General features: G+C 46.0%; 1 protein-coding gene across 3 annotated transcripts in view; it reads left to right on the top strand.

Moving 5' to 3' along the window:
- Nucleotides 1-26,924, top strand: part of letm1 (leucine zipper-EF-hand containing transmembrane protein 1) — a 46,523-nt gene extending 19,599 nt beyond the window's left edge. For 2 of the 3 annotated variants that reach the window (XM_045723820.1, XM_045723819.1), the window contains exons 9-13: nucleotides 15,444-15,677; nucleotides 18,233-18,367; nucleotides 18,475-18,668; nucleotides 26,249-26,405; nucleotides 26,540-26,924. In XM_045723820.1, the coding sequence (XP_045579776.1) occupies nucleotides 15,444-15,677; nucleotides 18,233-18,367; nucleotides 18,475-18,668; nucleotides 26,249-26,405; nucleotides 26,540-26,680 (861 nt within the window). In that variant the 3' untranslated portion in view covers nucleotides 26,681-26,924. The remainder of the gene's footprint in view (nucleotides 1-15,443; nucleotides 15,678-18,232; nucleotides 18,368-18,474; nucleotides 18,669-26,248; nucleotides 26,406-26,539) is intronic. The other variant, XM_045723821.1, reaches the window with a different exon arrangement.
- The last annotated feature ends 587 nt before the right edge of the window (nucleotides 26,925-27,511 follow it).

Genomic DNA, 27,511 nt, shown 5'->3' with positions numbered 1-27,511 from the left:
ACCTGGAAATAGGGGGGTGTGTGTGAGTACAGTTCCACCTGGAAATAGGGGTGTGTGTGAGTACAGTTCCACCTGGAAATAGGGGTGTGTGTGTGTGTGTGTGTGTGTGTGTGTATGAGTACAGTTCCACCTGGAAATAGTGGTGTGTGTGTGTGTGTACAGTTCCACCTGGAAATAGTGGTGTGTGTGTGTACAGTTCCACCTGGAAATAGTGGTGTGTGTGTGTGTGTGTGTGTGTGTGTGTGTGAGTACAGTTCCACATGGAAATAGGGGTGTGTGTATGAGTACAGTTCCACATGGAAATAGGGGTGTGTGTATGAGTACAGTTCCACATGGAAATAGGGGTGTGTGTATGAGTACAGTTCCACATGGAAATAGGGGTGTGTGTATGAGTACAGTTCCACCTGGAAATAGGGGTGTGTATGAGTACAGTTCCACCTGGAAATAGGGGTGTGTATGAGTACAGTTCCACCTGGAAATAGGGGTGTGTATGAGTACAGTTCCACCTGGAAATAGGGGTGTGTGTGTATGAGTACAGTTCCACCTGGAAATAGGGGTGGGTGTGTGTGTGTGTATATGAGGACAGTTCCACCTGGAAATAGTGGTGTGTGTGTGTGTGTACAGTTCCACCTGGAAATAGTGGTGTGTGTGTGTGTGAGTACAGTTCCACCTGGAAATAGGGGTTTGTATGAGTACAGTTCCACCTGGAAATAGGGGTGTGTGAGTACAGTTCCACCTGGAAATAGGGGTGTGTATGAATACAGTTCCACATGGAAATAGTGTGTTTGTGTGTGTGTGTGTGAGTACAGTGCCACATGGAAATAGGGGTGTGTGTGTGTGTGTGTGTGTATGAGTACAGTTCCACCTGGAAATAGGGGTGTGTGTGTGTATGAGTACAGTTCCACATGGAAATAGGTGTGTGTGTGTGTGTGTGTGTGTGTATGAGTACAGTTCCACATGGAAATAGGGGTGTGTGTATGAGTACAGTTCCACCTGGAAATAGGGGTGTGTATGAGTACAGTTCCACCTGGAAATAGGGGTGTGTGTGTATGAGTACAGTTCCACCTGGAAATAGGGGTGGGTGTGTGTGTGTGTATTGAGTACAGTTCCACCTGGAAATAGTGGTGTGTGTTACAGTTCCACCTGGAAATAGGGGTGTGTGTGTGTGTGAGTACAGTTCCACCTGGAAATAGGGGTTTGTATGAGTACAGTTCCACCTGGAAATAGGGGTGTGTGTGTGTACAGTTCCACCTGGAAATAGTGGTGTGTGTGTGTGTGTGTTTGAGTACAGTTCCACCTGGAAATAGGGGTGTGTGTATGAGTACAGTTCCACATGGAAATAGGGGTGTGTGTATGAGTACAGTTCCACCTGGAAATAGGGGTGTGTGTATGAGTACAGTTCCACCTGGAAATAGGGGTGTGTATGAATACAGTTCCACATGGAAATAGTGTGTTTGTGTGTGTGTGTGTGAGTACAGTTCCACCTGGAAATAGGGGTGTGTGTGTGTATGAGTACAGTTCCACATGGAAATAGGTGTGTGTGTGTGTGTGTGTATGAGTATAGTTCCACCTGGAAATAGTGGTGTGTATGAGTACAGTTCCACCTGGAAATAGGGGTGTGTGTGTATGAGTACAGTTCCACCTGGAAATAGGTGTGTGTGTGTGTGTGTGTGTACAGTTCCACCTGGAAATAGGTGTATATGAGTACAGTTCCACATGGAAATAGGGGTGTGTGTGTATGAGTACAGTTCCACCTGGAAATAGGTGTGTGTGTGTATGTATATGAGTACAGTTCCACCTGGAAATAGGGGTGTGTATGAGTACAGTTCCACCTTGCAATAGTGGCGTGTGTGTGTATGAGTACAGTTCCACCTGGAAATAGGGTTGTGTGTATGAGTACAGTTCCACATGGAAATAGGGGGTTGTATGAGTACAGTTCCACCTGGAAATAGGGGTGGGTGTGTGTGTGGTTATGAGTACAGTTCCACCTGGAAATAGGGGTGTGTGTGTGTGTATGAGTACAGTTTCACCTGGAAATAGGGGTGTGTGTGTGAGTACAGTTCCACATGGAAATAGGGGTGTGTGTATGAGTACAGTTCCACCTGGAAATAGTGGTGTGTGTGAGTACAGTTCCACCTGGAAATAGTGGTGTGTGTGTGTGTGTACAGTTCCACCTGGAAATAGTGGTGTGTGTGTGTGTGTGTGTGTGTGTGTAGAGTACAGTTTCACCTGGAAATAGGGGTGTGTGTGTGAGTACAGTTCCACATGGAAATAGGGGTGTGTGTGAGTACAGTTCCACATGGAAATAGGGGTGTGTATGAGTACAGTTCCACCTGGAAATAGGGGTGTGTATGAGTACAGTTCCACCTGGAAATAGGGGTGTGTATGAGTACAGTTCCACCTGGAAATAGTGGTGTGTATGAGTACAGTTCCACCTGGAAATAGGGGTGTGTGTGTGTATGAGTACAGTTCCACCTGGAAATAGGGGTGTGTTTGTACAGTTCCACATGGAAATAGGGGTGTGTGTATGAGTACAGTTCCACATGGAAATAGGGGTGTGTGTATGAGTACAGTTCCACATGGAAATAGGGGTGTGTATGAGTACAGTTCCACCTGGAAATAGGGGTGTGTATGAGTACAGTTCCACCTGGAAATAGGGGTGTGTATGAGTACAGTTCCACCTGGAAATAGTGGTGTGTATGAGTACAGTTCCACCTGGAAATAGGGGGGTGTGTGTGTATGAGTACAGTTCCACCTGGAAATAGGGGGGTGTGTGTACAGTTCCACATGGAAATAGTGGTGTGTGTATGAGTACAGTTCCACCTGGAAATAGGGGGGGGTGTATGAGTACAGTTCCACCTGGAAATAGTGGGTGTGTGTATGAGTACAGTTCCACCTGGAAATAGGGGTGTATGAGTACAGTTCCACCTGGAAATAGGGGTGGGTGTGTGTGTGTGTGTGTATATGAGGACAGTTCCACCTGGAAATAGGGGTGTGTGTATGAGTACAGTTCCACCTGGAAATAGGGGTGTGTGTGTGTGTGTGTGTGTGTATATGAGGACAGTTCCACCTGGAAATAGGGGTGTGTGTATGAGTACAGTTCCACCTGGAAATAGTGGTGTGTGTGTGAGTACAGTTCCACCTGGAAATAGTGGTGTGTGTGTGTGTGTGAGTACAGTTCCACCTGGAAATAGTGGTGTGTGTGTGTGTGTGTGTGTGTACAGTTCCACATGGAAATAGGGGTGTGTATGAGTACAGTTCCACATGGAAATAGGGGTGTGTGTATGAGTACAGTTCCACATGGAAATAGGGGTGTGTGTATGAGTACAGTTCCACCTGGAAATAGTGGTGTGTATGAGTACAGTTCCACCTTGCAATAGTGGCGTGTGTGTGTGAGTACAGTTCCACCTGGAAATAGGGGTGTATGAGTACAGTTTCACCTGGAAATAGGGGTGTGTGTGTGAGTACAGTTCCACATGGAAATAGTGGTGTGTGTGTGTGTACAGTTCCACCTGGAAATAGTGGTGTGTGTGTGTGTGTGTGAGAGTACAGTTTCACCTGGAAATAGGGGTGTGTGTGTGTGTGTACAGTTCCACATGGAAATAGGGGTGTGTGTGTGTACAGTTCCACATGGAAATAGGGGTGTGTATGAGTACAGTTCCACATGGAAATAGTGGTGTGTATGAGTACAGTTCCACCTGGAAATAGTGGTGTGTATGAGTACAGTTCCACCTGGAAATAGGGGTGTGTATGAGTAGAGTTCCACCTGGAAATAGGGGTGGGTGTGTATGAGTACAGTTCCACCTGGAAATAGGGTTGTGTGTGTGTATGAGTACAGTTCCACCTGGAAATAGGGTTGTGTGTGTGTATGAGTACAGTTCCACCTGGAAATAGGGGTGTGTGTGTGTATGAGTACAGTTCCACCTGGAAATAGTGGTTTGTGTGAGTACAGTTCCACCTGGAAATAGTGGTTTGTGTGTGTACAGTTCCACCTGGAAATAGTGGTGTGTGTGTGTGAGTACAGTTCCACCTGGAAATAGGGGTGTGTATGAGTACAGTTCCACCTGGAAATAGGGGTGTGTATGAGTACAGTTCCACCTGGAAATAGTGGTGTGTATGAGTACAGTTCCACCTGGAAATAGGGGTGTGTATGAGTAGAGTTCCACCTGGAAATAGGGGTGTGTATGAGTAGAGTTCCACCTGGAAATAGGGGTGGGTGTGTGTGTGTGTGTATGAGGACAGTTCCACCTGGAAATAGGGGTGTGTGTGTGTATGAGTACAGTTCCACCTGGAAATAGGGTTGTGTGTGTGTGTGTGTATGAGTACAGTTCCACCTGGAAATAGTGGTGTGGTGTGTGTTTGTGTGTACAGTTCCACCTGGAAATAGTGGTGTGTGTGTGTGTGAGTACAGTTCCACCTGGAAATAGTGGTGTGTGTGTGTGTGTGTGTGTGTGTGTACAGTTCCACCTGGAAATAGTGGTTTGTGTGTGTACAGTTCCACCTGGAAATAGTGGTGTGTGTGTGAGTACAGTTCCACCTGGAAATAGTGGTGTGTGAGTACAGTTCCACCTGGAAATAGTGGTGTGTGTGTATGAGTACAGTTCCACCTGGAAATAGTGGTGTGTGTGTATGAGTACAGTTCCACCTGGAAATAGTGGTGTGTGTGATGAGTACAGTTCCACCTGGAAATAGGGGTGTGTGTATGAGTACAGTTCCACCTGGAAATAGGGGTGTGTTTTTTTATGAGTACAGTTCCACCTGGAAATAGGTGTGTGTGTGTGTATATGAGTACAGTTCCACATGGAAATTGTGTGTGTGTGTGTGTGTGTGTGTGTGTGTGTACAGTTCCACATGGAAATAGGTGTGTGTGTGTGTGAGTACAGTTCCACCTGGAAATAGTGGTGTGTATGAGTACAGTTCCACCTTGCAATAGTGTGTGTGTATGAGTACAGTTCCACCTGGAAATAGGGGTGTATGAGTACAGTTCCACCTGGAAATGGGGTGTGTGTGTGTGTGTGTGTGTTCGTGTGTGTGTGTGTGTGTATATGAGTACAGTTCCACATGGAAATTGTTTTTGTGTGTGTGTGTGTGTACAGTGCCACCTGGAAATAGGTGTGTGTGTGTGTGAGTACAGTTCCACCTGGAAATAGTGGTGTGTATGAGTACAGTTCCACCTTGCAATAGTGGCGTGTGTGTATGAGTACAGTTCCACCTGGAAATAGGGGTGTATGAGTACAGTTCCACATGGAAATAGGGGTGTGTGTGTATGAGTACAGTTCCACCTGGAAATAGGGGTGGGTGTGTGTGTGTATATGAGGACAGTTCCACCTGGAAATAGGGGTGTGTGTATGAGTACAGTTCCACCTGGAAATAGTGGTGTGTATGAGTACAGTTCCACCTGGAAATAGTGGTGTGTATGAGTACAGTTCCACCTTGCAATAGTGGCGTGTGTGTGTATGAGTACAGTTCCACCTGGAAATAGGGGTGTATGAGTACAGTTCCACATGGAAATAGGGGTGTGTGTGTATGAGTACAGTTCCACCTGGAAATAGGGGTGTGTGTGTGTGTGTGTGTGTATATGAGGACAGTTCCACCTGGAAATAGGGGTGTGTGTGTGTGTATGAGTACAGTTTCACCTGGAAATAGTGGTGTGTATGAGTACAGTTTCACCTGGAAATAGTGGTGTGTGTGTGTGTACAGTTCCACCTGGAAATAGTGGTGTGTGTGTGTACAGTACCACCTGGAAATAGTGGTGTGTGTGTGTGTGTACAGTTCCACCTGGAAATAGTGGTGTGTGTGTGTACAGTTCCACCTGGAAATAGGGGTGTGTGTGTGTGTGTGTACAGTTCCACCTGGAAATAGTGGTGTGTGTGTGTGTGTGAGTACAGTTCCACCTGGAAATAGGGGTTTGTGTGAGTACAGTTCCACCTGGAAATAGTGGTGTGTGTGTGTACAGTTCCACCTGGAAATAGTGGTGTGTGTGTGTGTGTACAGTACCACCTGGAAATAGTGGTGTGTATGAGTACAGTTTCACCTGGAAATAGTGGTGTGTGTGTGTACAGTTCCACCTGGAAATAGTGGTGTGTGTGTGTGTGTGTGTACAGTACCACCTGGAAATAGTGGTGTGTGTGTGTGTGTACAGTTCCACCTGGAAATAGTGGTGTGTGTGTGTACAGTTCCACCTGGAAATAGTGGTGTGTGTGTGTGTGTACAGTTCCACCTGGAAATAGTGGTGTGTGTGTACAGTTCCACCTGGAAATAGGGGTGTGTGTGTGTGTGTGTGTGTACAGTTCCACCTGGAAATAGTGGTGTGTGTGTGTGTGAGTACAGTTCCACCTGGAAATAGGGGTTTGTGTGAGTACAGTTCCACCTGGAAATAGGGGTTTGTATGAGTACAGTTCCACCTGGAAATAGGGGTTTGTATGAGTACAGTTCCACCTGGAAATAGGGGTGTGTATGAGTACAGTTCCACCTGGAAATAGGGGTGTGTGAGTACAGTTCCACCTGGAAATAGGGGTGTGTGTGAATACAGTTCATGATGTGTGTGTGTGATGAGTACAGTTCCACCTGGAAATAGGGGTGTGTGTGTGTGTTACAGTTCCACATGGAAATAGGGGGGGGTGTATGAGTACAGTTCCACATGGAAATAGGGGTGTGTGTATGAGTACAGTTCCACCTGGAAATAGGGGTGGGTGTGTGTGTATATGAGGACAGTTCCACCTGGAAATAGGGGTGTGTGTGTGTGTGTATGAGTACAGTTTCACCTGGAAATAGGGGTGTGTGTGTGTGTGTATGAGTACAGTTCCACCTGGAAATAGGGGGGTGTGTGTGTGTGTGTACAGTTTCACCTGGAAATAGGGGTGTGTGTGTGTACAGTTTCACCTGGAAATAGGGGTGTGTGTGTGTGTGTGTGTGTGAGTACAGTTCCACATGGAGATAGGGGGGGTTATGAGTACAGTTCCACATGGAAATAGGGGTGTGTGTATGAGTACAGTTCCACCTGGAAATAGTGGTGTGTGTGTGTGTACAGTTCCACCTGGAAATAGTGGTGTGTGTGTGTACAGTTCCACCTGGAAATAGTGGTGTGTATGAGTACAGTTCCACCTGGAAATAGGGGTGTGTATGAGTAGAGTTCCACCTGGAAATAGGGGTGGGTGTGTATGAGTACAGTTCCACCTGGAAATAGGGTTGTGTGTGTGTGTGTGTGTATGAGGACAGTTCCACCTGGAAATAGGGGTGTGTGTGTGTATGAGTACAGTTCCACCTGGAAATAGGGTTGTGTGTGTGTGTGTGTGTATGAGTACAGTTCCACCTGGAAATAGTGGTGTGGTGTGTGTGTGTACAGTTCCACCTGGAAATAGTGGTGTGTGTGTGTGTGAGTACAGTTCCACCTGGAAATAGTGGTGTGTGTGTGTGTGTGTGTGTGTGTGTGTACAGTTCCACCTGGAAATAGTGGTTTGTGTGTGTACAGTTCCACCTGGAAATAGTGGTTTGTGTGTGTACAGTTCCACCTGGAAATAGTGGTGTGTGTGTGTGTACAGTTCCACCTGGAAATAGTGGTGTGTGTGTGAGTACAGTTCCACCTGGAAATAGTGGTGTGTGTGTGTGAGTACAGTTCCACCTGGAAATAGTGGTGTGTGTGTGTGAGTACAGTTCCACCTGGAAATAGTGGTGTGTGTGTGTGAGTACAGTTCCACCTGGAAATAGTGGTGTGTGTGTGTGAGTACAGTTCCACCTGGAAATAGTGGTGTGTGGTCAGTCACCGGAATAGGTGTGTGAGTACAGTTCCACCTGGAAATAGTGGTGTGTGTGTGTGAGTACAGTTCCACCTGGAAATAGGGGTGTGTGTATGAGTACAGTTCCACCTGGAAATAGGGGTGTGTGTGTATGAGTACAGTTCCACCTGGAAATAGGGGTGTGTGTGTGTGTGTGTGTGTGTGTGTGTGAGTACAGTTCCACCTGGAAATAGGTGTGTGTGTGTATATGAGTACAGTTCCACATGGAAATAGGTGTGTGTGTGTATATGAGTACAGTTCCACATGGAAATAGGTGTGTGTATGAGTACAGTTCCACCTGGAAATAGGGGTGGGTGTGTATGAGTACAGTTCCACATGGAAATAGGTGTGTGTGTGTGTGTGTGTGTGTGAGTACAGTGCCACCTGGAAATAGGGGTGTGTGTGTGAGTACAGTTCCACCTGGAAATAGGGGTGTGTGTGTGAGTACAGTTCCACCTGGAAATAGTGGTGTGTATGAGTACAGTTCCACCTGGAAATAGGGGTGTGTGTGTATGAGTACAGTTCCACCTGGAAATAGGTGTGTGTGTGTATGAGTACAGTTCCACCTGGAAATAGGTGTGTGTGTGTATATGAGTACAGTTCCACATGGAAATAGGTGTGTGTATGAGTACAGTTCCACATGGAAATAGGGGTGGGTGTGTATGAGTACAGTTCCACATGGAAATTGTGTGTGTGTGTGTGTGTGTGTGTGTGTACAGTTCCACATGGAAATAGGTGTGTGTGTGTGTGTGTGTGAGTACAGTTCCACCTGGAAATAGTGGTGTGTATGAGTACAGTTCCACCTGGAAATAGTGGTGTGTATGAGTACAGTTCCACATGGAAATAGGGGTGTGTGTGTATGAGTACAGTTCCACCTGGAAATTGGGGTGGGTGTGTGTGTGTATATGAGGACAGTTCCACCTGGAAATAGGGGTGTGTGTATGAGTACAGTTCCACCTGGAAATAGTGGTGTGTATGAGTACAGTTCCACCTGGAAATAGTGGTGTGTATGAGTACAGTTCCACCTTGCAATAGTGGCGTGTGTGTGTATGAGTACAGTTCCACCTGGAAATAGGGGTGTATGAGTACAGTTCCACATGGAAATAGGGGTGTGTGTGTATGAGTACAGTTCCACCTGGAAATAGGGGTGGGTGTGTGTGTGTGTGTATATGAGGACAGTTCCACCTGGAAATAGGGGTGTGTGTGTGTGTATGAGTACAGTTTCACCTGGAAATAGTGGTGTGTATGAGTACAGTTTCACCTGGAAATAGGGGTGGGTGTGTGTGTGTATATGAGGACAGTTCCACCTGGAAATAGGGGTGTGTGTATGAGTACAGTTCCACCTGGAAATAGTGGTGTGTATGAGTACAGTTCCACCTGGAAATAGTGGTGTGTATGAGTACAGTTCCACCTTGAAATAGTGGTTTGTGTATGAGTACAGTTCCACCTTGCAATAGTGGCGTGTGTGTGTATGAGTACAGTTCCACCTGGAAATAGGGGTGTATGAGTACAGTTCCACATGGAAATAGGGGTGTGTGTGTGTGTGTGTATATGAGGACAGTTTCACCTGGAAATAGTGGTGTGTATGAGTACAGTTTCACCTGGAAATAGTGGTGTGTGTGTGTACAGTTCCACCTGGAAATAGTGGTGTGTGTGTGTGTGTGTGTACAGTACCACCTGGAAATAGTGGTGTGTGTGTGTACAGTACCACCTGGAAATAGTGGTGTGTGTGTGTGTGTACAGTTCCACCTGGAAATAGGGATGTGTGTGTGTGTGTGTGTACAGTTCCACCTGGAAATAGTGGTGTGTGTGTGTGAGTACAGTTCCACCTGGAAATAGGGGTGTGTATGAGTACAGTTCCACCTGGAAATAGTGGTGTGTGTGTGTACAGTACCACCTGGAAATAGTGGTGTGTGTGTGTGTACAGTACCACCTGGAAATAGTGGTGTGTGTGTGTGTGTACAGTACCACCTGGAAATAGTGGTGTGTGTGTGTGTGTACAGTTCCACCTGGAAATAGGGGTGTGTGTGTGTGTGTGTACAGTTCCACCTGGAAATAGTGGTGTGTGTGTGTGAGTACAGTTCCACCTGGAAATAGGGGTGTGTATGAGTACAGTTCCACCTGGAAATAGTGGTGTGTGTGTGTACAGTTCCACCTGGAAATAGTGGTGTGTGTGTGTGTGTGTGTACAGTACCACCTGGAAATAGTGGTGTGTGTGTGTGTGTACAGTTCCACCTGGAAATAGTGGTGTGTGTGTGTACAGTTCCACCTGGAAATAGGGATGTGTGTGTGTGTGTGTACAGTTCCACCTGGAAATAGTGGTGTGTGTGTGTGAGTACAGTTCCACCTGGAAATAGGGGTTTGTGTGAGTACAGTTCCACCTGGAAATAGGGGTTTGTATGAGTACAGTTCCACCTGGAAATAGGGGTGTGTGAGTACAGTTCCACCTGGAAATAGGGGTGTGTATGAATACAGTTCCACATGGAAATAGGGGTGTGTGTATGAGTACAGTTCCACCTGGAAATAGGGGTGTGTGTGTGTGTGTGTGTGTGAGAGAGTACAGTTCCACCTGGAAATAGGGGTGTGTGTGTGTGTGTACAGTTCCACATGGAAATAGGGGGGGGTGTATGAGTACAGTTCCACATGGAAATAGGGGTGTGTGTATGAGTACAGTTCCACCTGGAAATAGGGGTGGGTGTGTGTGTATATGAGTACAGTTCCACCTGGAAATAGGGGTGTGTGTGTGTGTATGAGTACAGTTTCACCTGGAAATAGGGGTGTGTGTGTGTGTATGAGTACAGTTCCACCTGGAAATAGGGGGTGTGTGTGTGTGTGTGTACAGTTTCACCTGGAAATAGGGGTGTGTGTGTGTACAGTTTCACCTGGAAATAGGGGTGTGTGTGTGTGTGTGTGAGTACAGTTCCACATGGAGATAGGGGGGGTTATGAGTACAGTTCCACATGGAAATAGGGGTGGGGGTATGAGTACAGTTCCTCATGGAAATAGGGGTGTGTGTATGAGTACAGTTCCACCTGGAAATAGTGGTGTGTGTGTGAGTACAGTTCCACCTGGAAATAGTGGTGTGTGTGTGTACAGTTCCACCTGGAAATAGTGGTGTGTGTGTGTACAGTTCCACCTGGAAATAGTGGTGTGTATGAGTACAGTTCCACCTGGAAATAGGGGTGTGTATGAGTAGAGTTCCACCTGGAAATAGGGGTGTGTATGAGTAGAGTTCCACCTGGAAATAGGGGTGGGTGTGTATGAGTACAGTTCCACCTGGAAATAGGGTTGTGTGTGTGTGTGTGTGTATGAGGACAGTTCCACCTGGAAATAGGGGTGTGTGTGTGTATGAGTACAGTTCCACCTGGAAATAGGGTGTGTGTGTGTGTGTGTGTGTGTATGAGTACAGTTCCACCTGGAAATAGTGGTGTGGTGTGTGTGTGTGTGTGTGTACAGTTCCACCTGGAAATAGTGGTGTGTGTGTGTGTGAGTACAGTTCCACCTGGAAATAGTGGTGTGTGTGTGTGTACAGTTCCACCTGGAAATAGTGGTTTGTGTGTGTACAGTTCCACCTGGAAATAGTGGTTTGTGTGTGTACAGTTCCACCTGGAAATAGTGGTGTGTGTGTGAGTACAGTTCCACCTGGAAATAGTGGTGTGTGTGTGTGAGTACAGTTCCACCTGGAAATAGTGGTGTGTGTGTGTGTGAGTACAGTTCCACCTGGAAATAGGGGTTTGTATGAGTACAGTTCCACCTGGAAATAGGGGTGTGTATGAGTACAGTTCCACCTGGAAATAGGGGTGTGTATGAGTACAGTTCCACCTGGAAATAGGGGTGTGTGTGTATGAGTACAGTTCCACCTGGAAATAGGGGTGTGTGTGTATATGAGTACAGTTCCACATGGAAATAGGTGTGTGTATGAGTACAGTTCCACCTGGAAATAGGGGTGGGTGTGTATGAGTACAGTTCCACATGGAAATTGTGTGTGTGTGTGTGTGTGTGTACAGTTCCACATGGAAATAGGTGTGTGTGTGTGTGTGTGTGTGTGTGTGTGAGTACAGTGCCACCTGGAAATAGGTGTGTGTGTGTGTGTGTGTGTGTGAGTACAGTGCCACCTGGAAATAGGGGTGTGTGTGTGAGTACAGTTCCACCTGGAAATAGTGGTGTGTATGAGTACAGTTCCACCTTGCAATAGTGGCGTGTGTGTATGAGTACAGTTCCACCTGGAAATAGGGGTGTATGAGTACAGTTCCACATGGAAATAGGGGTGTGTGTGTATGAGTACAGTTCCACCTGGAAATAGGGGTGGGTGTGTGTGTGTATATGAGGACAGTTCCACCTGGAAATAGGGGTGTGTGTATGAGTACAGTTCCACCTGGAAATAGTGGTGTGTATGAGTACAGTTCCACCTGGAAATAGTGGTGTGTATGAGTACAGTTCCACCTTGCAATAGTGGCGTGTGTGTGTATGAGTACAGTTCCACCTGGAAATAGGGGTGTATGAGTACAGTTCCACATGGAAATAGGGGTGTGTGTGTATGAGTACAGTTCCACCTGGAAATAGGGGTGGGTGTGTGTGTGTGTGTATATGAGGACAGTTCCACCTGGAAATAGGGGTGTGTGTGTGTGTATGAGTACAGTTTCACCTGGAAATAGTGGTGTGTATGAGTACAGTTCCACCTGGAAATAGTGGTGTGTGTGTGTGTGTACAGTACCACCTGGAAATAGTGGTGTGTGTGTGTGTGTACAGTTCCACCTGGAAATAGTGGTGTGTGTGTACAGTTCCACCTGGAAATAGGGGTTTGTATGAGTACAGTTCCACCTGGAAATAGGGGTGTGTGAGTACAGTTCCACCTGGAAATAGGGGTGTGTATGAATACAGTTCCACATGGAAATAGGGGTGTGTGTATGAGTACAGTTCCACCTGGAAATAGGGGTATGTGTGTGTGTGTGTGTGTGTGTGTGTGTGTAGAGAGTACAGTTCCACCTGGAAATAGGGGTGTGTGTGTGTGTGTGTGTGTGTGTGTGTGTACAGTTCCACATGGAAATAGGGGGGGGTGTATGAGTACAGTTCCACATGGAAATAGGGGTGTGTGTATGAGTACAGTTCCACCTGGAAATAGGGGTGGGTGTGTGTGTATATGAGGACAGTTCCACCTGGAAATAGGGGTGTGTGTGTGTGTATGAGTACAGTTCCACCTGGAAATAGGGGGGTGTGTGTGTGTGTGTGTACAGTTTCACCTGGAAATAGGGGTGTGTGTGTACAGTTTCACCTGGAAATAGGGGTGTGTGTGTGTGTGTGTGTGAGTACAGTTCCACATGGAGATAGGGGGGGTTATGAGTACAGTTCCACATGGAAATAGGGGTGGGGGTATGAGTACAGTTCCTCATGGAAATAGGGGTGTGTGTATGAGTACAGTTCCACCTGGAAATAGTGGTGTGTGTGTGTGTGTGTGTACAGTTCCACCTGGAAATAGTGGTGTGTGTGTGTACAGTTCCACCTGGAAATAGTGGTGTGTGTGAGAGTACAGTTTCACCTGGAAATAGGTGTGTGTGTGTGTGTGTGTACAGTTCCACATGGAAATAGGGGTGTGTGTATGAGTTCAGTTCCACCTGGAAATAGGGGTGTGTGTGTATGAGTACAGTTTCACCTGGAAATAGGGGTGTGTATGAGTACAGTTCCACCTGGAAATAGGGGTGGGTGTGTATGAGTACAGTTCCACCTGGAAATAGGGTGTGTGTGTACAGTTCCACATGGAAATAGGGGTGTGTGTGTATGAGTACAGTTCCACCTGGAAATAGGGGTGTGTGTGTGTGTATGAGTACAGTTCCACCTGGAAATAGGGGTGTGTGTGTTTGAGTACAGTTCCACCTGGAAATAGGGGTGTGTGTGTGTGTGTGTGTGTGAGGACAGTTCCACCTGGAAATAGGGGTGTGTATGAGTACAGTTCCACCTGGAAATAGGGGTGTGTGTGAGTACAGTTCCACCTGGAAATAGGGGTGTGTGGGTGTGTGTGTGTGTGTGTGTGAGTACAGTTCCACATGGAAATAGGGGGGGGGTGTGTATGAGTACAGTTCCACATGGCAATAGTGGTGTGTATGAGTACAGTTCCACCTGGAAATAGGGGTGTGTGTGTGTGTGTGTGAGTACAGTTCCACATGGAAATAGGGGGGGTGGGTGTGTGTATGATTACAGTTCCACATGGAAATAGGTGTGTGTATGAGTACAGTTCTACCTGGCAATAGTGGTGTGTATGAGTACAGTTCCACCTGGAAATAGGGGTGGGTGTGTATGAGTACAGTTCCACATGGAAATTGGTGTGTGTGTGTGTGTGTGTGTGTGTACAGTTCCACATGGAAATAGGGGTGTGTGTGAGTACAGTGCCACCTGGAAATAGGGGTGTATGTGTGAGTACAGTGCCACCTGGAAATAGGGGTGTATGTGTGAGTACAGTTTCACCTGGAAATAGGGGTGTGTGTGAGGACAGTTCCACCTGGAAATAGGGGGGGGGGTGTGTATGAGTACAGTTCCACCTGGAAATAGGGGGGGTGTGTGTGTGTGTGTGTGTGTACAGTTCCACCTGGAAATAGGGGGGTGTGTGTGTGTGTGTGTGTGTACAGTTCCACCTGGAAATAGGGGGTGTGTGTGTGTGTATGAGTACAGTTCCACATGGAAATAGGGGTTTGTGTGTATGAGTACAGTTCCACATGGAAATAGGGGTTTGTGTGTATGAGTACAGTTCCACATGGAAATAGGGGTGTGTGTATGAGTACAGTTCTACCTGGCTATGTTTTACTTCCACCTGGAAATAGGGGTGGGTGTGTCTCATGAATTTGTGTGTGTGTGTGTGTGTGTGTACAGTTCCCATAGTGTGTGCACCTGAATGGTTTGAGTACAGTTTCACCTGGAAATAGGGGTTGTGTAGACAGTTCCACCTGGAAATAGGGGGGTGTGTGTATGAGTACAGTTCCACCTGGAAATAGGGGGGGGGTGTGTATGAGTACAGTTCCACCTGGAAATAGGGGGGGGGTGTGTGTGTGTGTACAGTTCCACCTGGAAATAGGGGGGGTGTGTGTGTGTGTGTGTGTGTACAGTTCCACCTGGAAATAGGGGTGTGTGTGTGTGTGTGTATGAGTACAGTTCCACATGGAAATAGTGGTGTGTGTGTGTGTGTGTGTATGAGTACAGTTCCACATGGAAATAGGGGTTTGTGTGTATGAGTACAGTTCCACATGGAAATAGGGGTTTGTGTGTATGAGTACAGTTCCACATGGAAATAGGGGTGGGTGTGTATGAGTACAGTTCCACATGGAAATAGGGGTGGGTGTGTATGAGTACAGTTCCACCTGGAAATAGGGGTGGGTGTGTATGAGTACAGTTCCACCTGGAAATAGTGGTGTGTATGAGTACAGTTCCAACTGCTGGTACAGGGTTGGTATACTGACATGGGTGTGTGTGTGTAGCCGCCTTCTGTTTTAACCTGGAGCGTCGTTCGTTTATTCACATACGTTCTCTCCGTCTCCAGGCCGAGGTGGTCAGGGTCAGTGTCTCTGGGAGGGTGTAGGGATAGAGGTCAGGGTGAGAGGTCAGGGTCTCTGACATGGTGTAGGGTTAGAGGTTAGGGTTATGTATGACTTGGTGTGTCTCTCTCTCTCTCTCTCTCTCCAGGCTAAGGAGGCCCAGGTTAAGGTGGCTGAGATGGAGCTGTCCCAGGTGGACAACAAGACCAAGCTGGAAGCAACGCTGCAGGAGGAGGCAGCGATACGTCAGGATAACAAGGACAGAGAGCTGGAGAGGCTGGCGGACGCAGCAGAGAGGACAGAGTTCTCCCTCTCTAATGGGGACATGTCTAAACACTCAGAGACACTACGGGACACTGCGCCTGTCCTAGAGGGCATGAAGGTAACACACAGACCAACACCTGTCCTAGAGGGCATGAAGGTAACACACAGACCAACACCTGTCCTTTAGGGCATGAAGGTAACACACAGACCAACACCTGTCCTTTAGGGCATGAAGGTAACACACAGACCAACACCTGTCCTAGAGGGCATCAAGGTCTTCGTGTGATTTGAATAGATTTCACCATAATCATATTTTATACTGAACAAAAATATTTTAAAAACATGTAAAGTGTTGGTCCCATGTTTCATGAGCTGAAATAAGATCCCAGACATGTTCCATATGAACAAAAAGCTTATTTCGCTCAAATGTTTTGCACAAATCTGTTTACATTCCTGTTTGTGAGCGTTTTTCCTTTGCCAAGATAGGCCACACCTGTCAGGTGGATGGATTATCAAGAAGCTGATTAAACAGCATGACCATTACACAGGTGCACCTTGTGCTGGGGACAATAAAAGGCCACTCTAAAATGTGCTGTTTTGTCATACAACACAATGCCACTGAGTGTGCAATTGGCACGCTGATTGCAGGAATGTCCACCAGAGCTGTTGCCAGATAATTTAATATTAATTTCTCTACCATAAGCCACCTCCGACATAATTTTAGAGAATTTGGCAGTACGTCCAACCGGCCTCCCAACCGCAGACGGTGTGTATGGCGTTGTGTGGACGAGTGGTTTGCTGATGTCAACAGAGTGCCCCATGGTGGAGTGGGGTTATGGTATGGGCAGGCGTAAGCTACGAACACCATTGCATTTTATGGCAATTTGAATGCACAGAGATACCGTGATGAGGTCCTGAGGCCCGTTGTCATTCCATTCATCCGCCGCCATCACCTCATGTTTCAGCATGATAATGCACAGTCCCATGTCTCAAGGATCTGTACACAATTCCTGGAAGCTGAAAATGTCCCAGTTCTTCCATGGCCTGCATACTCACCGACATGTCACCCATTGAGCATGTTTGGGATGCTCTGGATCAACGTGTACAACAGCGTGTTCCAGTTCCCGCCAATATCCAGGAACTTCGCACAATCTTGTAGATTGTTTGCAGATGATAGTCAGATAATGTATGATGATTACATTATCTGAACATCATAACCTGATCATTAGTAAGGTCTGTGGACTCATCTGGCTGTTCCATACCTGCTGCTCATGGTGCCATGGTGATCATGCTGTTAATTGACTACAGCTCAGCCTTCAACACCATAGTACCCTCCAACGTCATCATTAAGCTCTGGGCCCTGGGTCTGAACCCCGAGCCTGTGCAACTCAGTCCAGGACTTTCTGACGGGCCGCCCCCAGGTGGTGAAGGTAGGAAACAACATCTCCACCCCGCTGATCCTCAACACTGGGGTCCCACAAGGGTGCGTTCTCAGCCCTCTCCTGTACTCCCTGTTCACCCATGACTGCATGGTCACGCACGCCTCTAACTCAATCATCAAGTTTGCAGACGACACTACAGTGGTAGGCTTGATTACCAACAACGACGAGACGGCCTACAGGGAGGAGGTGAGGGCCCTCGGAGTGTGGTGTCAGGAAAATAACCTCACACTCAACGTCAACAAAACAAAGGAGATGATCGTGGACTTCAGGAAACAGCAGGGGGAGCACCCCCCTATCCACATCGACAAAACAGCAGTGGAGAACGGGGAACGTTTTAAGTTCGTCGGGCATACACATCACGGACAAACTGAAATGGTCCACCCACACAGACAGCGTGGTGAATAAGGCGCTATAACGCCTCTTCAACCTCAGGAGGCTGAAGGAAATTGGCTTGGCTGCTAAGACCCTCACAAACTTTTAGATATGCATCGAGAGCATCCTGTCGGGCTGTATCACCGCCTGGTACGGCAACTGCTCCGCCCACAACCGCAAGGCCCTCCAGAGGGTGGTGAGGTCTGCACAACGCATCACCAGGGGCAAACTACCTGCCCTCCAGGACACCTACAGCACCCGATGTCATAGGAAGGCCAAAAAGATCATCAAGGACAACAACCACCCGAGCCACTGCCTGTTCATCCCGCTATCATCCAGAAGGCGAGGTCAGTACAGGTGCATCAAAGCTGGGACCGAGAGACTGAAAAACAGCTACCATCTGAAGGCCTTCAGACTGTTAAATAGCAATCACTAGCCGTCCAACACCCAGTACCCTGCCCTGAACTTTGTCACCGTTACTAGCCGGCTACCACCCAGTTACTCAACCCTGCACCTTAGAGGCTACTGCTCTATGTACATAGACATGGAATCATTGGCCACTTTAATGATGATTATGTAATGCTTTACTAAGCTCATATGTATATACTGTGTTCTAGGCAATGCCATCCTATTCAACTATTGCTGTATACACTATTCTATCCTACGACAATCCTATCCTGTTGTCCTGTACCAAACTGTATAATAGTATATATTGTCCTGTACCCTGCTGGGTGTTTTACCTAATAAACTGGTCACTGAGTGTCTGTCCTGTACCAAACTGTATAATAATAAGGAAGAGATAGACATGTTGAGTGATGCTTGTACCCAGCTGTATAATTGTATATATTGTCCCCTACAGGGAGAGGAGATCACTAAGGAAGAGATAGACATGTTGAGTGATGCTTGTACCCAGCTGAAGGGACAGAAGAAGTTACTCACTCTGGAAAAGGAGGAGCTAGAGGACCTGAAAGACGATGTGCAGGAGTACAGCGAGGTAAGGTGGGATCTCCACTACTGACGGGGGTAAGGTGGGATCTCCACTACTGACGGGGGTAAGGTGGGATCTCCACTACTGACGGGGGGTTCTGTGTTTCTGTCCAGGACCTGAAGGAGATAAAGAAGGAGTTATCTAAGACTGGCCAGGAGAAGGCCGTGCAGGAGAGTAAGGCCTCTCAGCGGCTCTCTAAGAGGGTCAACAGGATGATCGGTAGGATAGGAAAGATCATCACAGAGCTGGAGCAGGACAAGGTGGTCCTGGATGGACAGATGGACAGACCATCCACTCCTCCTATTGGGTAAGAAATCAGCAGCCTCATCATAGAACCACTCTGGGAACCAATGGGGGTGTCCGATCAGACTGGAACAGGATATGGACGTCATGTGACCGGCGTTAACGTGTCGTTACCGGTAGTTACCAATGGGCTAAACGTGTAGTTACCAGTAGTTACCAATGGGCTAAACGTGTAGTTACCAATGGGCTAAACGTGTAGTTACCAATGGGCTAAACGTGTAGTTACCAATGGGCTAAACGTGTAGTTACCAATGGGCTAAACGTGTAGTTACCAATGGGCTAAACGTGTAGTTACCAATGGGCTAAACGTGTAGTTACCAATGGGCTAAACGTGTAGTTACCAATGGGCTAAACGTGTAGTTTCCGGTAGTTACCAATGGGCTAAACGTATAGTTAGGTAGCATTTGGAGTAATGGGTTAGGAGTCTTATTCACATGCTGAAATGTGTTGCCTCCAAAGAAATATCACTTAATATGCCTTCAACAAAAACTAGGCTAGTTTGAAAATTGGATAATGTTCATTTGACATTTGATGGAGAATGGATGATCATCATAGTGGTTGTTGACGGTGTGTCTGGGTTGTTGACGGTGTGACAGGGTCAAAGCATAGGGTAGGGCAATGTGAGCAGGACCAGCGGTGTCGTTTGACTTAACAAACGAGGATCAGATGTCGTCGACCTTCTTTTCAAAATGGTTGACGAAGTCATCCGCGGAGAGGGAGGAGGGGGAGGAGGATTCAGGAGGGAGGAGAAGGTGGCAAAGAGCTTCCTAGGGTTAGAGGCAGATGCTTGGAATTTAGAGTGGTAGAAAGTGGCTTTAGCAGCAGAATCAGAGGAGGAAAATGTAGAGAGGAGGGTGTGAAAAGATGCCAGGTCCGCAGGGAGGCGAATTTTCCTCCATTTCCGCTCGGCTGCCCGGAGCCCTGTTCTGTGAGCTCGCAATGAGTCGTCAAGCCACGGAGCAGGAGGGGAGGACCGAGCCGGCCTGGAGGATAGGGGACATAGAGAATCAAAGGATGCAGAAAGGGAGGAGAGGAGGGTTGAGGAGGCAGAGTCAGGAGATGGGATTGAGCAGAGGGAAGAGATGATGGGATGGAAGAGGAGAGAGTAGCAGGAGAGAGGGAGCGAAGGTTGCGACGGCACAATAACATCTGAGTAGGGGCAGAGTGAGAAGTGTTGGAGGAGAGTGAGAGGGAAAAGGATACAAGGTAGTGGTCGGAGACTTGGAGGGGAGTTGCAGTGAGATTAGTAGAAGAACAGCATCTAGTAAAGATGAGGTCAAGCGAATTTCCTGCCTTGTGAGTAGGGGGGGACGGTGAGAGGGTGAGGTCAAAAGAGGAGAGGAGTGGAAAGAAGGAGGCAGAGAGGAATGAGTCAAAGGTAGACGTAGGGAGGTTAAAGTCACCCAGAACTGTGAGGGGTGAGCCATCCTCAGGAATGGAACTTATCAAGGCGTCAAGCTCATTGATGAACTCTCCAAGGGAACCTGGAGGGCAATAAATGGTAAGGATGTTAAGCTTGAATGGGCTGGTAACTGTGACAGCATGGAATTCAAAGGAGGAGATAGACAGATGGGTCAGGGGAGAAAGAGAGAATGTCCACTTGGGAGAGATGAGGATTCCAGTGCCACCACCCTGCTGGCCAGATGCTCTCGGGTTATGCGAGAACACGTGGTCAGACGAGGAGAGAGCAGTAGGAGTAGCAGTGTTTTCTGTGGCGGTGTTGACGGTGTGTCAGGGTTGTTGACGGTGTGTCAGGGTTGTTGACGGTGTGTCAGGGTTGTTGACGGTGTGGCAGGGTTGTTGACGGTGTGTCTGGGTGACAGGGTTTGATATCCTACTCAGAACAAGGGTTTCCGTTAGGAAAATGTGGCGTCGGACATTTGAGAAATTTACCGGATCCATATGCATTGGGTGCATAACCTGATTACGGCGTCCACCCACGGTGCTCAGAATAACAAAGTCAAATTTAGATTATTGCAATCCATGTTAACAGAACATGCAAGTCGAGGATGCAACGATGTGTAAAGCAATGAGTCTGATGCAACAGATCAGAACCTTTAGTTTAAAATGTTGATAAACCATTTTTTCTTCATATTATAAGCGCAGCAATGCGCACAAGGCAGTAAAATACGCGCAAACACTGTTGTCAAAAGCCAGCGGTTTCATGTGAAGGAGATGAAAATATCCGTTAGAAATTTAGAAAGAGGGGAGATCAACTTGCATGGGCTGCTAATATGACTAGGATTATCATCAACTAGCATGGGTTGAAAATATGACTATGATTATCAACAACTAGCATGGGCTGCTAATATGACTAGGATTATCATCAACTAGCATGGGGGGCTAATATGACTATGATTGTGCCTTTGGTAACTGGAAAATGGAAAAAGTTCATATCAAATAATTGCCTCCATGGATATGGTCTGATTTTGGCTAAGCTACTTCGAAGCGAGGAAAGACATGCCTCAATATGTAGTAAAACATTCAGGTTTCCAACAATTTAAGTACATGTTTTCAAAATGCGTACTGCCTCCAGCTCATTGGGAAGTGGTGTGTGAAGTTGCCTCTGCTGTTTGAGATGCTATAGCAGGAGCTCTCTCGCTGTCGGACAGATTTTCTGCTCATAGGCTTTGTATCTGTGTGATTTAAATGTGACCCACTACCTCTTTTCAGTCATATGTAGCAACATTTGAAATTGTGTTTTTTACATTGGATAAAAGTAGAGATTTAGCAAGAAAAATGGTATCATTCACTGTAGCTGAGGAACAATGGGAAAGTAATTCTGCTATGAAAGTTGATGAACTTGTAAACTCACTTTTGAGAAAGTGGTCCTTGAATGTTTTGGTACCTACTGGAGAGTTCTTCTTTGTCTACACCCATTCAGCATCGTTCCCACCCTCTTAAGCCTTAGCCCCACCCATCTCTTTAAGGATTATCATTTGAGGCCATGTGCTAAACAGAGTGAGTAGTGTAGTAAACAACCAATGTTTTCAAGACTTAGTGGTGAAAATAGTAGCTCCAGGTAAAAATACAATATCTAGTCCTTGGCCTATATCCTAATCTGACTTTGGTGCAGGTCATGTTGTTCACATTACTGTCTCTGGTAAACACACTATATAAAATTGAAGATTGTTTGTTACATGCACAGGATACCGACGGTGTCATAGCCGCTAAAGCTAACCAACTAGGTTCAATGTGCCAGCTAACATTAACTAACAGTACACTTTAACTTGGGCTTTTGTTTTGACATGTAGCTAGCTAATAAACCATAATCTCAATCCATAGAATACTAGTATTACAAACTGATTGTCATAGCTAGCTAAAGCTAACCAAATAGGTTCTAGTTAGCTAGCTAACATTAGAGTATAACTAGCAATGCAAATGGATTTCTGAGATATTTCTACATGGAAAATGTAGCTAGATGCATGTAGCCGTGTACATGCATGAACGGTTAGTGGCAGACTGCAACCCCTTTCATTATATAAGATGCCCTGTGTCGTTTTCATTTTGTTTGTACAGCTTGCTTGGCCCATTGGGTCCAGTCACTCTGGTTCACACTGACTGTGTGCAATGCCATAATCATCAAATCTTCTCCTTCTCTGTCGCGGATGCCATAGTTGCCCTTAGTTTGAAGATGTAATCCGGAGACAGATGTTTTATACAACAGCCTTGTTCTCTTTTCCACTCCCTCTGCATTTGTAACCAAACGGCAAAATTCTATTCATCTCCTTATCATACTCTGCTTCCACCAGGCATTCTACTGATTTCAAAACATTGTCAACTTCTTCTGCGACAACAACACTGTTGATCGCCGTTTCTTCCCAATCACTGTCATCAGAAGAAGGTTCAATGAAAATGCTTTTACTTAAGTCAGGGATTTCCTCATCGTCTGAATAATTTTCAGTCGGAGAGAGTCAACAATGACACGATCGTCCTCCAGAAAGTAGTCCAACTTTTTTTCCACTGATCTTTGTCAATAGTGTCTACTAAATTCAGGGCAGCGTTGTTGTTGAGAGCAGTAGCATCACTTTGCATTTCTCTGTTGTTAACGTTATATCTTTCAAAAAGCTGCGGTAGCAAGTATCTACACATACTGAGCAGCTCATGTTATAGAAGTATGTTTCATGGCAGACCAATCCGAACTCATGTCTCGGCATGTCCATCCATTATCTCAGCCAATCATGGCTAGCGGGAAAGTTCCTGTCTTTTTCCGTGGCTTAACCAACCAGGCTCGTAACTTAACAATTTTATTCGTATTTACAGATGACATACAATTTTGTTATTAAGGCACTTGAAAGTTCACATGTTCCAGAAGGCATTTCTGCAACAAACAAAAAAAACGTTCATATGTCTCTCCTGTGAAGTGGTGACGTCCATCATACGCCTACCTTACTGAAACGAGTCACAAATAAGTTGCATAACGAATATACACACGCCAATTTAATTCCATTCAGTTATGCAAGTTAACCTAGAGACTAATAAGCATGACTGGTCAAATGTATTTACATCAATGATGAGGCTAAAAATGTTTTTATTTTTTGATTCCCCTACCGGACAATTGGCTGGTGCAGATTTTATCGGCTTTTCTATTTTTTTTATCTTCCAAAAGCCGGCTAACACCGGCTAACTGAAACCCTGCTTGGTGGCACAGATTACTGTTCCATCTGAGCTGGGCGCTCTGCCCTCAGCAGCTGTACCTGGTCAGGTGACGTGTCATAGCCTGGTTGTCTGCTGGAACAGGTCCACTCATTTCACTGTGGTGTGGCTTCACACTGATCTCCATTCACTGTGGTGTGGCTTCACACTGATCTCCATTCACTGTGGTGTGGCTTCACACTGATCTCCATTCACTGTGGTGTGGCTTCACACTGACCTCCATTCACTGTGGTGTGGCTTCACACTCGCCTCCATTCACTGTGGTGGGGCTTCACACTCACCTCCATTCACTGTGGTGGGGCTTCACACTCACCTCCATTCACTGTGGTGGGGCTTCACACTCACCTCCATTCACTGTGGTGGGGCTTCACACTCACCTCCATTCACTGTGGTGGGGCTTCACACTCACCTCCATTCACTGTGGTGGGGCTTCACACTAGATTATGTTAGACAGCTCTTCCTAATAGCAGCTCCTGTGACGGAATGGGCAGCGCCATTAAGGGCTGTCTCCATTTTAAGAATAGTGTGTTTTCTTTAAGGAGAAGCATGAGGTCTTTAGTTCGTCTCTGTTCTCTGGCCTGTAAAGTCACTCTTCATTTGGAATGGCAAACATGCATCATCACTATGTTATTGATGGTGTCTGTTCTAATGTAGACTTCCTGAGAAGCCAGTCTGGGTTAGAGTTAACACTAACCCTTATTCGTCAGTATGGAAGCCAGTCTGGGTTAGAGTTAACCCTAACCCTTATTTAAACGGTGGTGGAGGGAATACAAGCAGACAGACTAACAATAGTTTTACCATTCTGACACTGAGGCTTTCCCAAATCAAACAAAACAAGAAATCTTGATAATTTTCTACGATCAGATGCTAACACATTTAAATTGTTCTTAATATTCTGATTATTCATTGAGAAATATGGAGTCGCTAAAAGTTCAGCTAAATGTTGGTAAAAGCTGTTACCTCGTTTATCTACTGCTTGCCAGACCAATGTGTTGGGGTTTCAACCATTTAGTCCATCAAACTACGCTGGAAAGGCTTCATTTGCAATGACACCCGCCCCTTTATAGCGACCCGCGAATCCGTTTACCCCTTTATAGCGACCCACGAATCCGTTTACCCCTTTATAGCGACCCGCGAATCTGCTCCCGAAATAATATATATATTTTTTTTAGCTCTGTTAAAACATGTTTTAGTTTTAAACAGTTTGGGCTACAGAGGAGTGGTTTTCTGTATTGTAAAGGTGCAACCATGGACACGAAGCCACTCTTTTTCTTTCTAGAGCAGAGGCTGTGGTATAGCTAAGCCCAGAGCCACTCTGTTTGTTTCTAGAGCGGAGGCTGTGGTATAGCTAAGCCCAGAGCCACTCTGTTTGTTTCTAGAGCGGAGGCTGTGGTATGGCTAAGCCCAGAGCCATATACGTTTGTTTCTAGAGCGGAGGCTGTGGTATAGCTAAGCCCAGAGCCATATATTAAGAAATAAATGACTAAACCCTATCAGACTTAGTTGTGCTAACTGTTTTTATAGACAAAAGTAAAATGATACAAATTACTTTGCTGGTGATGCGCGCCCCTCAGGTGATACAAATGTAACAGCAGCCTGAGCACACTGGACTGGAAACAACCGTCCAGATGGAACCATTTCATGTATTATCTGACCAACACTAGTGCTGCCAAGTCAACATTACATGTTTATAAGTGAGGTTTCAAAAAAATGGTCACGATTAGGAAAAGTTTTGCAGCACACCTGAGAGTTCCTCAAGCAGCACACCTGAGAGTTCCTCAAGCCGCACACCTGAGAGTTCCTCAAGCCGCACACCTCAAATAAAATGTTATTGGTCACATACACACGTTTAGCAGATGTTATTGTGGGTGTAGTGAAATGCTTGTGTTTCTAGCTCCAACATTGCAGTAATATCTTAACAATTTCACTACAATACACCAAATACACACCAATCTAAAGGAATGGAATGTGTGCTGCACCACTGTTCCTCAAGCCGCACACTGATTGGAACCATTGGTATAGACCATATGGCATTTAGACTGTTGATGAAATGGTATAGACCATATGGCATTTAGACTGGTGATGAAATGGTATAGACCATATGGCATTTAAACTGTTGCTATAGCATAATACACCTCAACATTGTTTATTAAGGGTACTGTTTTTTTATTCACAATAATGAATGATGTATTAGATGTATCACTAGCTACTTTAAACAAAGCCACTTTATATAATGTTTTCATACCCTACATTACTCATCTCATATGTATATACTGTACTCTATACCATCTACTGCATCTTGCCATCTTGATGTAATGTATCACTAGCCACTTTAAACTATGCCACTTTGTTTTCATACCCTACATTACTCATCTCATATGTATATATTGCACTCTATACTATCTACTGCATCCTGCCTATGCCGTTCGGCCATCGCTCATCCATATATTTATATGTACATATTCTTATTCATTCCTTTACACTTGTGTGTGTGTGTGTGTGTGTGTGTGTATAAGGTAGTTGTGGAATTGTTAGATTACTTGTTAGATATTACTGCATGGTCGGAACTAGAAGCACAAGCATTTCGCTACACTTGCATTAACATCTGCTGACCATGTGACAAATAAATTTGATTTGATTTTAACTCATTTGCTAAATTAATAATCATTTTCTAGATATGATTTTTCGCAAAAGATGCAATTCCTAGGAAAGGTTTTTTAATATTTTTTCCAATGAAAAAATAACGTTTTTAATTTGAGCTTGTTCTTCATTGCACTTCACTGATAAAATACTCCCTAAAATGTAATTTGGTTTGATCTGATTGGTGTGCTCTGATCTGGGACCTTTGATCCTGCATGGCAACAGAGTTGGCTCCTCCTCCCCCACCATGTGACCTGTGTGAGCCAGTAACATGCCTCCTGTATGTAGCCTTCTGTTTACCTTTAGGGAGAACCTGATCAGCATCAACGAGCTCATCACCGTCATGAGACAGATCCAGAACATTCCAGAGCACAAGCTGCAGAGCATCGCTGACGCGCTCGACGACAACAAGGACGGGAAGATCGACATTGACGATGTCATCAAGGTATGTGTTGTTGGGCCAATCAGAAGGACCTCTGGCTGTGTCTTCTCAGCCAATCAGCTGAATGAAAGACAGACAGGTGGTGACAACAAATGAACGCTAACTCAATGTGTGTCTCGTTGTGTGTGTTATTCTAGTTGGTGGAGTTGATTGACAAGGAGGACATTGACATCAACACCAGCCAGGTAGCAGAAATCATGGTGATGCTGCAGAAGGAGGAGAAGCTGCAAGAGAAGGAGAAGGCCCAGAAGGAGCAGGCTGCTAAGTTAAATAACTAGCCCACAGAAGAGGCTCTGCTTGGGGGAGGAATCCGCCTCCCAGATGACGTAACCGGAGCTCATCTCTGGACCCCAGACCTCCGTTCACCCTAAACTGACCTTGACCAGTCGACCAGCACCATGCGCTACCAGCCAGCCACTCTAAACAGTTTCTTCCAACAGAATTAGAGGCTGACTTTTTGTTCTAAAATTTGTTTCAGAAAAAGGCTCTTGTGTCCTTATGAACATTATTTCAACTTATCCCAAAATACCCAACAATTATACTCAAACAACATAGTCTTAGAAACAAATTATGTTTCTGGCACCCAAGCTATCTAATGGTAGTTCTGGCGCCCAAGCTATCTAATGTTAGTACTGGGACCCAAGCTATCTAATGGTAGTTCTGGCACCCAAGCTATGTAATGGTAATTCTGGCACCCAAGCTATCTAATGGTAGTACTGGGACCCAAGCTATCTAATGGTAGTACTGGGACCCAAGCTATCTAATGGTAGTACTGGGACCCAAGCTATCTAATGGTAGTACCGGGACCCAAGCTATCTAATGGTAGTTCTTGCACCCAAGCTATCTAATGGTAGTACTGGGACCCAAGCTATCTAATGGTAGTACTGGGACCCAAGCTAGCTAATGGTAGTACTGGGACCCAAGCTAGCTAATGGTAGTACTGGGACCCAAGCTAGCTAATGGTAGTACTGGGACCCAAGCTAGCTAATGGTAGTACTGGGACCCAAGCTAGCTAATGGTAGTACTGGGACCCAAGCTATCTAATGGTAGTTCTGGCACCCAAGCTAGCTAATGGTAGTACTGGGACCCAAGCTAGCTAATGGTAGTAC

This window comes from Salmo salar, chromosome ssa09 (genome assembly GCF_905237065.1).
Source record: "Salmo salar chromosome ssa09, Ssal_v3.1, whole genome shotgun sequence".
NCBI classification, from domain to species: domain Eukaryota; kingdom Metazoa; phylum Chordata; class Actinopteri; order Salmoniformes; family Salmonidae; genus Salmo; species Salmo salar.
This window is presented reverse-complemented; position numbering and strand designations above follow the sequence as displayed.